The sequence below is a fragment of the Giraffa tippelskirchi genome, chromosome 8 (assembly GCF_054371585.1).
Source record: "Giraffa tippelskirchi isolate mGirTip1 chromosome 8, T2T-mGirTip1v1.2.pri, whole genome shotgun sequence".
In the NCBI taxonomy this organism is placed as follows: domain Eukaryota; kingdom Metazoa; phylum Chordata; class Mammalia; order Artiodactyla; family Giraffidae; genus Giraffa; species Giraffa tippelskirchi.
Window position 1 is genome coordinate 9,486,352 of NC_137282.1, and position 12,606 is coordinate 9,498,957.

Below are 12,606 nucleotides of genomic sequence, written 5' to 3' on the forward strand. Positions count from 1 at the left end.
CTTTCTTCACTCAAAACGTCCTATTTTCTGAGTTTTCTTTGAAGAGCCCTCATGTCTTATGTATGATGATTTAAATCTTGTAACACCTGATAGGATATTTCATGGCTATTCCTCAGAAGAAACCAGGAATGCAAATTACATTAGGCATAAGTGACAGTTGTGATCAAAGAATGATGATTAGATACATTTATCTGTCCAACTTCTGTTGAAAATCAATTCTAATTATTTGTTTTCTCTTCATGCTTCTAACACGAGCTCCAGCATATGGTTCTAGACATTGATAGCATATGATTAGCCTCTATAAGATAGCACACAAATAAAAGAGTCAGCCTGAGTCAGATACTCATAACAAGAACTGCTTTATTATTCCAAAGCAGATTTTTTTTTTACTATCCATGAAGGTAATTTTTCTTTTAACCTTGAAGAAGGATTATTCCTGAATCTTTTGATTAAAATACCTCATCCTGTGTCCACAATGGATGCTAAGCAATTAATAGTCTTTCTTTCCTCAACCGTCTAATTAGGGTTGAGGCCAACGCAGCATATGAATAACTAAAGTCACCAACTATCGTGAATATCATTCCAAAGTGTTCTCTGTTAACTGTGAGTAATTTTGCCATTCCCCAGGGCGGGTGTGACAGGCTGGACCACTGGGCCTGCCTCGGGGTCTGATTTCAGGCAGTGGCTTTCTTCTTCCAGCAAGATACCCTTCCCTCCACACATGCCTAATAGCTAATTGATGAAGAAGAAAAAAATTACTTTTGTCTACTTTCCCATAGAAGCCCCAGGGCTAGTTGTACAGCGGGATGTGTAAACGACAAATATGAGAATCTCGTCTGTGAGAAGTTTGGATGGGAGAGATTGACATGGACATTTAAAGGATGTCATTAAGTGGGGCAGAGAGGGCAGAGGGGGACTGGAGCTGGCAGGTCAGGCTTGGCCTTTTTGGGCCCAGGGGTGGAGAAATAGCATCTGCTTCCATATAGTCTGGACTTAGAAAGGCAAGTGAGAAATGTGACTCAAGGAGCTACCTATTTCTCCTGCACATGATTTCTAGACCTCCTTCTCATCGTGGCTTTGTCCATGGTGATTTCTTTGGTTCCTTTTGCTTAGTGCCCGTCGAGCCAAGATTTCAAATATTCTAAAGCAACTATGGATGTACTGAGCTCATGGACACACCATTTTTTTTTTTTTTGTAATCATTTTGGCGGACTAGCAGGGAGTAAGTAGCTTCATTGTTGTTTTATCGCTCTCAGTCAGAGAAAGGTGGTAGATAGCAGATTTGTGAGGCCTCTGAGAGCCTGGGGGAACCTGGCGTAAGAGAGTGGAGAGGCCGCTCCTCCTGTGGCCGCAGGGTGGAAGGTCAGTGGTTGTCCCTGGACCAGGAGACTGGCCACAGGAAGCAAAGCTGGAAGCTCCCCTTTTGCTTCCCAGCCACCCCTTAGTCCCCCAGCTTCTGACTGGCTTTCAGAATCAAGGATTGACTACCTCTAGGGACAGAGCCCTATAGCCAAATAAATCATACCTTTCTCATCTGTCTTCATATGCCCTTGTCCAGTCAGAGGGCTGGAGTTGGAGAAAGATGGATTATCAAGTCATGCAAAGTCATGCAGGTGAAAATGTTTAAGGCATAACTCTAAGTCAAACTTTAAAATCTATTTTAGAACATTTTTTTCTTACATATTTTCCACTTTAGAATGATTTCTCCTGTTAGTAGTACTCAAATACTATGAATTGCATCTGTTACTTTGGGATTTAGAGAGCGGATGTAGTTATGATTTTCTGGCATCTTATTTCATTAGTTGAGCCAAATACTGGAGAATAATTCTATACCGTTTTGTGTGTTGGCTCTATGTGTAGCTAAATGTCAGGTACTGTGAGGCTGGAAGACCAGCCAATGGTGTGATCCCTGCCTTCAAGAAGCCTAGAGTTTACATGAGGAAACTAAATTAATAGATGTACATAGTAAAAGAATATTTAAATGCTAATATCTGAGAATGATCTTATATACTATCATGCAAGGAATCAAGAGAAAGGAGAGACTAGTGCAGGCATGAATAAATGAGAGAAATACACTTGGATGAGATGAACCTGGGCTGGTGAACAAGGACGGATTGATTTGCGAATGGGATGAGTGTGAGGATCTAAGAGTGTTCAGGTAGAGATTCCAGTGGACATTTGGTTTTTTGAGACTGGAGTGCAAATCATAGATGGTGATTGAGATATGACTCAAGGGTCATCAGCTCATAGAAGATTGTTGAAGTGGATGAACCAGGAAGAGATGAGATCATTCGAAGAGAGTATATGGAGAAAAACAGGGACATACACACCGATGGACATGCCCACACACAGGGTGACAAAAGGAAGTGACATCACCCCCTTTTCCCATAATGATGCCTTTTTATTTCTTTCAAGTAGCAGGAGAACAGGACAGACTAATGCTTTAGAAGCGAAGGAAGAAAAGCATTTCAAAGAGGGTACAGAACAGAGTCACTTCGTATCAGAAAGAGTCAGGTAGGAAGAGACGAAAAATCTAGTTTGCCCATTAGGAGGTGGTAGTTGGTTTTTCCCATGGGCACCCGGCTCGTCCACTGGGAGGCGGTGGTTGGTTTTTCCCACGGGCGCCCAGCTTGTCCATTCGGAGGCGGTGGTTGGTTTTTCCCATGGGCGCCCAGCTTGTCCATTCCGAGGCGGTGGTTGGTTTTTCCCATGGGCGCCCAGCTTGTCCACTGGGAGGTGGTGGCTGGTTTTTCCCATGGGAGCCCGGCTTGTCCGTTGGGAGGCGGTGGTTGGTTTTTCCCACGGGTGCCTGGCTGACATTTGGAAATGGATGCCCCCAGTGATGAGTGTGAGGGTGGAGTGAGGTGGTTCCTCACCAGTGTTCTCACTGGATGAGCAAGACAGGCCTGCAGCCCCACAGATAATAGCAGTGAGGAGGGCAGAGGGTGACGTGTGGCTCTGGGATGTGCCAAAGATGGAAGTTTCCGTGAAGGTGCCACAGTAAACAGCAGAACTCTCTTAAAATAGCTGCATGTGGAGTTGCATGAAAACAGAACTCTGTCTATTGGAACTGGACATGTAGGGTCAAAAGTGTTACCCACTGGACTTCTTTCCAGGCCCCTGCTGTTTTCTAGAACTCTGAGGAACCATTTGAAAACCATTGCTGAGAAGATAACAGAGGCAAGAGTCAAAGGTGTCTGCCTTTGTCCAGTCTAGAAGATGGAAGGGGTGCTGATGGAGGCTGGCAGGGATTTTAGTCAGTTAAGCTTTAAATGCATTGCTTTTGAAGGGATGGGGATGTCCTGTAGGTAGCTGGAAATAGATGTGGAATGGAGATACAAGCCAAAGCTTAAAATGGGGATGTTGGAGTCAACTAGACAGGGGTTCTCTGGTGGCTCAGATGGTAAAGAATCCGTCTACAATGCAGGAGACCTGGGTTCAATCCCTGGGTCAGGAAGATCCCCTGGAGAAGCAATACACTCCAGTATTCTTGCCTGGGAAATCCCATGGGCAGAAGGAGCCCGGTGAGCTACAGTCCATGGGGTTGCAAAGAGTCGGACACTACCGAAGCGACTAATACTTTCACTTTCACAGAGAGGATCAAGTTAAAGCCCGGAAGGTAGATGTGTCATTTGGTGTTGGGAAAGGAGCAGAGAGGAAAAAGCAGCATGTTGAACAACTCCCCCCATCCGACACCAGGTATTTGCAACAGAGATTTGACCTCCAGCAGCTGTGGCAGCTGGTTAAATACTCTCTAAGGCTGTTTCTTTTGCATTGGAGGCTGGGGCTTGGAGGATGCAGCCCAGGCTGTTGGAAGGAGAAAGGGATTGAAAGTGGAGAAGTGCCAGGATGAGCTCGAATTCGTGATCACCAGCTGGAACCCATGAGGATGGACAGAATCCCTTGTTAGTGCTCACTGATCATCACCACCCACCTCAGTGAAGGGTGCATTCTGCAGGAGAATCAGATGCTGGTCTATGTGAGCCGCAAAAGCCTTGACCTTCAAGCATGAAAAGACAAAACTGGAATGAGACAGTGGAGGAGATTGTAGGAAACATTCAGTCTAGCCGTGTTAGCACACTACAAAACCACCACAGCACGCTAATAAAGCAGCTGGGTAACAATAGAAGGAAAGAGAGTTAAATGCCAGATGAAAGTTCAGAGCATTCAGTGCTGAGTCATTTAGTCCTGCTCTGAAAAAAATTAAAGAGGAACTTTAGAGGTCTCCAATTTTCTCAAGAAAATGACCTTGTTTTATTAATGAAGGCATTCCGAATCTCTTTGCTTTAGGTGCATAGAAAAATGATAAATGAAAGATCACTTTTAATAGAACCATATGACTTTAATAAAAATACTCTAGAATCACATGTGTAAAATAATTAATATCCACCTAGAAACAAATTGAACCAAGAATACTAAAGAATTGGAACACCACCTGGAGAATACATGGTTTCATCTGAAATTAATTTGAATTGCTGAAATTTATTTGAGCTAGAGAGAGAACAATGATTTGTTTTCTCATTGGTGAGTAAAAAAGGAAAAAAAAAACATTTTCTGGTGGTACATCCCTATGGCTTAGGGATTTATTACAGAGCTTTCCCGGGAAATAGACCATCTGTGGTTGCAAGTATTATTATTTATATAATTTGTTCAGGGCAACGAGTTATGATAGAATGTCCAATTTCCCTTGGTGAAATTGTCTATTTTTCTTTCAATGTATATATTTAAAATTTGACAGGGTTATGGAAGATCTTTCCAAAGAAAATAGCCTAGCTAGTTTGTGAATGGGCGGAGCTGGAAATTTACTAGGTGGCGTCTGTGATCACAGTGGCAGGGCCATCTCCTGAAACTGCTGGAGGACAAGAGATAGGGCACAGACCTCCTTCAGGAAACAAAAAGGGAGAAACTACAACAGACATCCAAGTCCCTGCTCAGCGCCAGCATCTCCAAAATTCCTACCAAGGAAGCTTATCAAAAAAGTTTGGGCACAAAGAGTCTTATAGGTACCATTCCTGGGTGCTCTGTTCTTTTCTATTATAACATTTTCCAAAAGGGATCTAATTCAACTACCTACATACTATTTATCTATATGAATATATATATACACACACACACATATATACCCATGCACTATCATATATACATTTGATGGTTTATGTATGTATATATACACTTTTCCCCTGAAACTCCAGACTCTCTATTCAGACCTCAAACTTAGCATAGTTAAAAAGAGAAATCTTGGTAATATGCAGTATTTCTCTTTCTTTGTCTGACTTATTTCACTAATCATAATGCCTTCATGACCTGTCTGTGTTATTGCAAATGGCAAATTTTTATTCTCTTCATAGCTGAGTGATAATCCATAATGTGTATATCCCCTTTACCCACTCACCTCTTGATGGACGCGTAGGTTTCCTTTGTCTCATGGCTACTGTAAATAGAGCTCCGGTGAACATTAGAGTGCTTGTGTCTTTCTGAATTATTGTTTTCACTTTCTTCAGTTATAGACCCAGAAATGGAATTGCTGGGTCGGGTAGTGGTTCTATTTCCAGCTTTTTGGAGAATCTGCATGCTATTTTTCATAGTGGCTACCCCGTTTACGTTCCCACCAACAGTGTGCCTTGATCCCCACATCCTTGCCAGCACTTGCTGTTTGCTGTCTTTTTGATCATGGTCATTCTGACAGGCGTGAGATGATATTTCACTGGGATTTTGATTTACATTTTCCTATTTTTGAGCATTTTCTCATGTGCCTATTGGCCATAGGTTTGTCTTCTTTGGAAAAATGTATGTTATCACTTATATGCTGAATCTAAGAAATAAAATAAGCAAATGAATATAACGATACAGAAATGAATCACAGATATTAAGTAGAAACTAGTGGTTAGCAGCGTGGCAGGACGAGGGTTAGGGTTAGGAGATTAGGAGATATAAACTATTGTGTATAAAGTAAATAAGTTGCAAAGATATATTGTATAGCACAGGGAATACAGCCAATATTTTATAGTAACTTTAAGTGGACTATAATTTATAAAATTATTGAATTACTATGGTGTATACCTGAAACTAATATGGTATTATAAATCAATTTACTTCCATTTTAAAAAATAAAACTTTATAAATCCTTCGGTAACTCTACGAAATAATTTAAAAAAAGTAAGAACGAAAAATAAAAAGAATGCTTAATTTCCTTCCACAACATCTTACCTCCTTCTCCCATAATCTCCACATATCTCTAAACAACACTACAGTTTATCCAGCTTCTCAAGGCAAAAGTCTAGAAATTAACCCTGGTCCTTTTCTTTCCCTCCAGTTCCACATCCAATCCTCCAACAAGTCTTATGACTCTGCCTCTCCACATCTCAAATCTGTCTGCATCTCTCCATCACTATTAGCACCCTAGTCCCAGCTTCTGGCCTCTGTCTTTTCTGAACTTACTGTAACTGCTCTCTATTTTACTCTCTGGGGGCACATTTGTCTCTCTATTTATCATTCCTCATACACAGTCAAAGTGAGCTTTTAAAAATGTAACCCAGATCTTATTCTCTTTTACTGAAAATCCACTGAAGACTTTCCATTGTACACAGAGGAGAATTGAGATGCTATATCCTGGCTCATGGAGCCCGATGTCATCTGACCTCTACCCACCTCTCCATCAGCTCAGACCAGTTTCCCCCTGCCCACTGCGCTCCAGGCCTCCTGTGTGGGCTTTATTCTGATTTTCTAACAGCGAAAACTTTATCTGCCTGAACTAGTATTCCTGACACATCCTGGAATTTCTCCTTATCGTGTTTTTTTTTATTTTTTAACCAATCATCATGTGACTAGCTCCTCTTGTCAGCCAGCTCTCAGCTTAAACGAATCCAAAATATTCTCTGTCATATCATCCTGTTTTGATTCTCTGCCTAGCACATGTTCCTTTCTGGTATTTCTATCTACCTGTTTATCTACCCATCCATCCCTGTATCTATGCTTTCACAAATAGAATAAAAATTCCAGAGGAATGGGGATTTTCTGGGTCACCTTTACTGCTTTATCCCCAGTGCCTGGAAGGGGCCAGCACACAGGAAGCATGTGCTGTATTCTAATATTAAAGACAATAAGAGACAGAAAATTTTAATGTAATATGGAAAAACGTCATGTTAAGCGGAATGCAGGGAGCCCAAAAGATGGGAAGCCAAGCTATAAGACTTCCTAGAAGAGGTGGTACTTGACTTGAGTTGACTTAAGTTGTGGATGAGTAGAGGTACAGGAAATAGAAAGTTAGTCTTACAGATCATAGAGTCACACTGATATGTTTTTGAGGTATTACTTCGCACAGGTTGCAATGCCATCATCTAAAAGTCTACAAACAATAAATGCTAGAGAGAGTGTGGAGAAAAGGGAAACCCTTTTACACTGCTGGTGGGAATGTAAACTGATACAACCACTATGGAGAACAGGATGGCGATTTCTTAAAAAACTAAAAATTGAGCTACCAGACCACCTGACCTGCCTCCTGAGAAGCCTGTATGCAGGTCAAGAAGCAACAGTTAGAACTGGACATGGAACAACAGACTGGCTCAAAATTGGAAAAGGAGTACATTGAGGCTGTATATTGTCACCCTGCTTATTTAACTTCTATGCCAAGTACATCATGTTAAATGCCAGGCTGGATGAAGCACAAGCTGGAATCAAGATTGCTGGGAGAAATATCAATAACCTCATATATGCAGATGACACCACCCTTATGGCAGAAAGCTAAGAGGAACTGAAGAGCCTCTTGATGAAAGTCAAAGAGGAGAGTGAAAAAGCTGTCTTAAAACTCACCATTTAAAACACAAAGATCATGGCATCCAGTCCCATCACTTCATGACAAATAGACAGGAAAACAATGGAAACAGTGACAAATGTTATTTTCTTGGGCTCCAAAATCACTGCAGATGGTGACTGCAGCCATGAAATTAAAAGACACTTGCTCCTTGGAAGAAAAGTTATGACCAACCTAGACAGCATATTAAAAAGTAGGGGCATTACTTTGCCAACAAAGGTCCATCTAATCAAGGCTATGGTTTTTCCAGTGGTCATGTATGGATCTGAGAGTTGGATCATAAAGAAAGCTGAGCACCAAAGAAATGATGCTTTGGGACTAGAGTGCTGGAGAAGACTTATAAGAGTCCCTTGGACTGCAAGGAGATCCAACCAGTCCATCCTAAAGGAAATCAGTCCTGAATATTCATTGGAAAGACTGATGCTAAAGTTGAAACTCCAATACTTTGGCCACATGATGTGAAGGGCTGACTCATTAGAAAAGACCCTAATGCTGGGAAAGATTAAAGGCAAGAGGAGAAGGGGATGACAGAGGATGAGATGGTTGGATGGCATCACCGACTCAATGGACATAAGTTTGAGCAAGCTCTGGGAGATGGTGAAGGACAGGGAAGCCTGGTGTGCTGCAACCAAGGGGTCGCAAAGGGTCTGACATGACAGAAGGGAGGGAATATGTATATACATATAGCTGATTCACTTCATTGTACAGCAGAAACTAACATAGTATTGTAAAGCAATTATACTGCAATTAAAAAAAAAAAAAAGGAAAAGCAACAGATTGGAAAACTGTAGAAATGGAGAAAACAGTTAATCAATTATTACAGTAATCCAGGCCTCCCTGCTGGCTCAGTGGCAAAGAATCTGCCTGCCAAGCAAGAGATGCAGGTTCCATTCCTTGGTAATTAAGATCCCCCAGAGAAGGAAACTCATTCTAGTATTCTTGCCTGGGAAGTCCCATGGACAGAGGAGTGTGGTGGGCTATAGTTCATGGGGTTGCAAAGAGTCAGACACGATTTAGCGACTAAACAACAACTATGGTTTCCCAAGTAGCGCTAGTAGTGAAGAACCCACCTGCCAGTGCAGGAGATATAAGAGACACGGGTTCGATTCCTGGGTCAGGGAGTTTCCCTGGAGGAGGGCATGACAACTCACTCCAGTATTCTTGCCTGGAGAATCCCATGGACAGTGGAGCCTGGTAGGCTGCAGTCCATGGGGTCGCGAAGAGTCAGACACGACTGAGCGACTTCACTTTCACTTTTCACTTTCATGCATTGGAGAAGGAAATGGCAACTCACTCCAGTGTTCTTGCCTGGAGGATCCCAGGGACGGGGAACCTGGTGGGCTGCCTTCTATGGGGTCGCACAGAGTTGGACACAACTGAAGCGACTTAGCAGCAGCAGCAGCAGCATGCATGCATGCATGCAAACAAGAACAGCAGCAACAAGGTGATCCAGGCAAGAGGTGATGAGCTCCTGCACTAGGAGGGTGGTTGCACGATTGGGTGGAGTAAGATACACAGGACACACTATTATCTAAGACAATAATATTAATAGGATCAACACTAGGAGTTGAAGAAAAGGAAGATTGAAAGTGATCTTTATACTCCAAACTCCAGACTCCAGAACTGGATGAGATGGTGGTAATATCAGTTGAATAAGGGAGGAAGAGCTGATCTGAAAGAAAGAGGAGAATTGTGAATTTAGCTTTAGTCATGTTAAGTTTGAGTTATCTGTGGAGCATTAAGAAAGATTTTCCACCTAAAAATGGATATAAGAGTTGGGAGGGGTAAACATCACTGAGGAGTGTTTCCATACCTAGGGATTTGGGAATCCTCAAATTAGGCCGTTATTAAACTGAAGAGCCTGAATCCTGTTGGATAGAAAGAGGATGAAAGAGGCAAGCAAGGATAAAACCCTGGAAACAGAAACATTTAAGTATGGGTAATGAAGGACATCAAAAATACGTAGTTATATAGGGGGGAGGATCGTGTGGTGAGTCCTTCAGAACCCTGGACAGACTTTGAAGCAGGAAGGAGTCATAGCAGAGTCAAATGCAGGAGAGAATTCTGATGAAATCAAGTCTACCTGTTCTCTGGTGAGTGTAGAAGTGGGCTGATTTGATGACCTCGGCAAAAGCAGTTTGTGGAGAGGTCGGGAGAGAAGACGGGTTTGTGGGGTGTCAAAGGGTGAAGAGAGGGGAGGAAGGGAAGTTGAGGGTACAGAGTCTTCACTGCATAAATTCACTTTTCACAGAGGAGAGGCCTAGGAGAAGCAGAGGCAGAGAGCCAAAGGCAGGAGGAGGACGCACACTCTGAAACTGGAAGGAGAACGGAAGCGATCACTGGCGTGTGATTTACTGGAGAGGAGGAGGCAGGCGGGCTGTTCCACAGATCAGTCTTATCAGTGAAGAGGAAAGGCTCTGCTGCTGAGAATGAAGGGGTGGGGACCGGAAGAGAGACCACATCCCTTTGTGGTGAGGAACTTGGGTTCCGACATTAACATTGCTAGCTGGCACACAGCTGGCTCCTGGTTTGACATTGAGAGAGTAGCTTAACCTCTCTGGGTTTTGGATTCTTCATCCATAGAACTGGATACCCGTGCTGATCTCATGAGGTTATGAGAAACAGATAAGATTATTACCATAAAGTTACCCATAGTGCTTCACCTGGACAAGCGCTCCAGCAGGTTAGCTGCTGCTTTTGTTGTTGTTCATCTTGAAGACTGTGACATCTGGTATTTGCTCCATATAGACAACGGAACATTTTCAACCATAAAAAGGAATGGAATTGGGTCATTTGTAAAGATGTAGTGGGACCTAGAGTCTGTCAAACAAAGTGAAGTAAGTTGGAAAGACAAAAACAAATACCAAAAATTAACACATGTATGTGGAATCTAGAAAAATGGTACAGATGACCTATTGGCAGGGCAGGAATAGAGATGCAGACATAGGGAACAGATATGCCGGTATCGTGGAGGAAGAGGAGGGTGGGAAGAATTGTGAGATTGGGATTGATGTACATACACTACCGTGTGTAAAATAGATAGCTGGTGGGAACCTGCTAAATAACACAGAGGACTTATCTCCATGCTCTGTGATGGCCTCGAGGGGTGAGAGGGAGGTCCCGGAGGGAGGGGATACGTGTATAACTACAGCCGATCCACTTTGTTTCACGGCAGAAACTAACAACGTTTTAAGGCAACTGTATCCCAATTTTTTAAAAAGTCTTTGCGAGGCAGTTGATGAAGAACAAATAAAAAGATTGGCGAATGCCGTCGATGACCCAACTGGATGGGGAAGTGGCACGGGACAGAATGACATTTCCCACAAAGATTTTTACTTGATTTCCATACGTGTGGGATTGCTTGACACTTTTCAGAGAGCTTGGTGAGGGCAGAAGTTCATATTTAGTTTTTACATTGATGTATTTCCAGAACCCAAATCACTTTGTGTTGTTAACTTTTTTGCTTATTTTAGAGATGATGATAGATTTGTATTTAGCAAAAACAGAAGCAGACTTTGGAGGTGACCCTGATGTTGGTAGTTGTAGTTGAAGCCTGCTCTACTCTCGCATTTTACCCTAATACAAAAGCCTTTATGTGACAAAAAAATTACTCAGGGGTGACCGACCTTGACCTTATATCATGTCAGGTTATAACTACAAGGAATTCCAAGGACAGAAATACTAAGATAACAAGAGCTGTGGCAATGGGTGTGACGATTAAATGAAATCATGTATGTGAAACACCTGCTGTATTTCTTGGCACAGAATGAATAATCAGAAAGTGTTTATTTCTTTCCTCTCCACTATTAACTAACACAGTCATTGGCTTGGGAATAAATTCATGCAGAGAGCATAATATAGAAGAAATTATGTTGGATTGACATTCAGGGATCTGAATTCTCACACCATCCATATCACTCATTATCTATGAAACTTAGGCATTCACTTTATATCATCTACAAAATGTATTTATAATTATAATTTCCCTACATTCCCAATGGGGTTACTGTGAAGATCAGATGACTTTGGGCATGAAATGATGCATGAGCGTAAGGCGCCTTTATTTTGGTCCTCCAAGGCACTTGTGGTCCAGACATCCCTCTCCTGGGATGAGAGTCAACTGTGCCTTTGGAGGTTGTCATTGCTGTTATTTTTAGCATTTTAGGCCCATTTTCTCGTGATTGTACAAGAAACTCAGCAGCCACCTTGAAACACCATATACCATATACCATATACCACCCATGACTTCTAACTAACTGTACATAATGTCCAGTTTCCTCAATATTAACTGACTATTTCTGGATAACAAAGTATCCCCAAACTAAGGCGCTCCCAACAGCACATATTGGCTCTCTCACAGTCTCTGGGAGCCGGGAATGATGTGTGACATAGTCACCTGAAGGCTTGACTGGGGCTGAGGCATGGGCTCTCAAGACGGCACACCGACCTGGCTATTGGCAGGAGGTCTCTGTTCTCAGTACATGGCTCTCTCTCCGTGAGATGCAGCCAGCTGCTTCCAGAGTGAGAAACCCAAGAGGAAGACACAGCACCTTGTGTGACCAAGTCTCGAAGGTCAGACACCATTAACTCTGCCATGTTTCCTATTTATTAGAAAGGAGTCAAGTCTGGCCACACTTAAGGGGAGTCTGAGTTAAGACTCCTCCTCTTGAAAGCAGGCATGTGAACAAATATGAGGATGTATTTGAAAGGCACCACACTTCCTTAGAGTCAAAGTTCAGGAGTAATCCCCTTGGGTATCACTCCAGTATGAGGCAGTCAGCACTTCTGATCCGTTT

General features: G+C 42.5%; 1 protein-coding gene across 17 annotated transcripts in view; it reads left to right on the top strand.

Moving 5' to 3' along the window:
* ZMAT4 (zinc finger matrin-type 4) overlaps window positions 1–12,606 on the top strand; it is a 362,048-nt gene that overhangs the window by 322,836 nt on the left and 26,606 nt on the right. For 2 of the 17 annotated variants that reach the window (XR_014061914.1, XR_014061915.1), the window contains one exon: window positions 10,062–10,281. The exons of 13 other annotated variants lie outside the window; for them this stretch is intronic. Coding sequence is in view for 2 of the 4 variants with exons in the window: in XM_081519253.1 (XP_081375379.1) it covers window positions 2,416–2,514; window positions 3,595–3,699 (204 nt within the window). In the remaining 2 variants the exon portion in view is untranslated. Of the gene's footprint in view, window positions 1–2,415; window positions 2,515–3,594; window positions 3,700–10,061; window positions 10,282–12,606 lie in introns of all 17 variants that reach the window. 2 more of the 17 variants (XM_081519253.1, XM_081519254.1) reach the window with 2 other exon arrangements.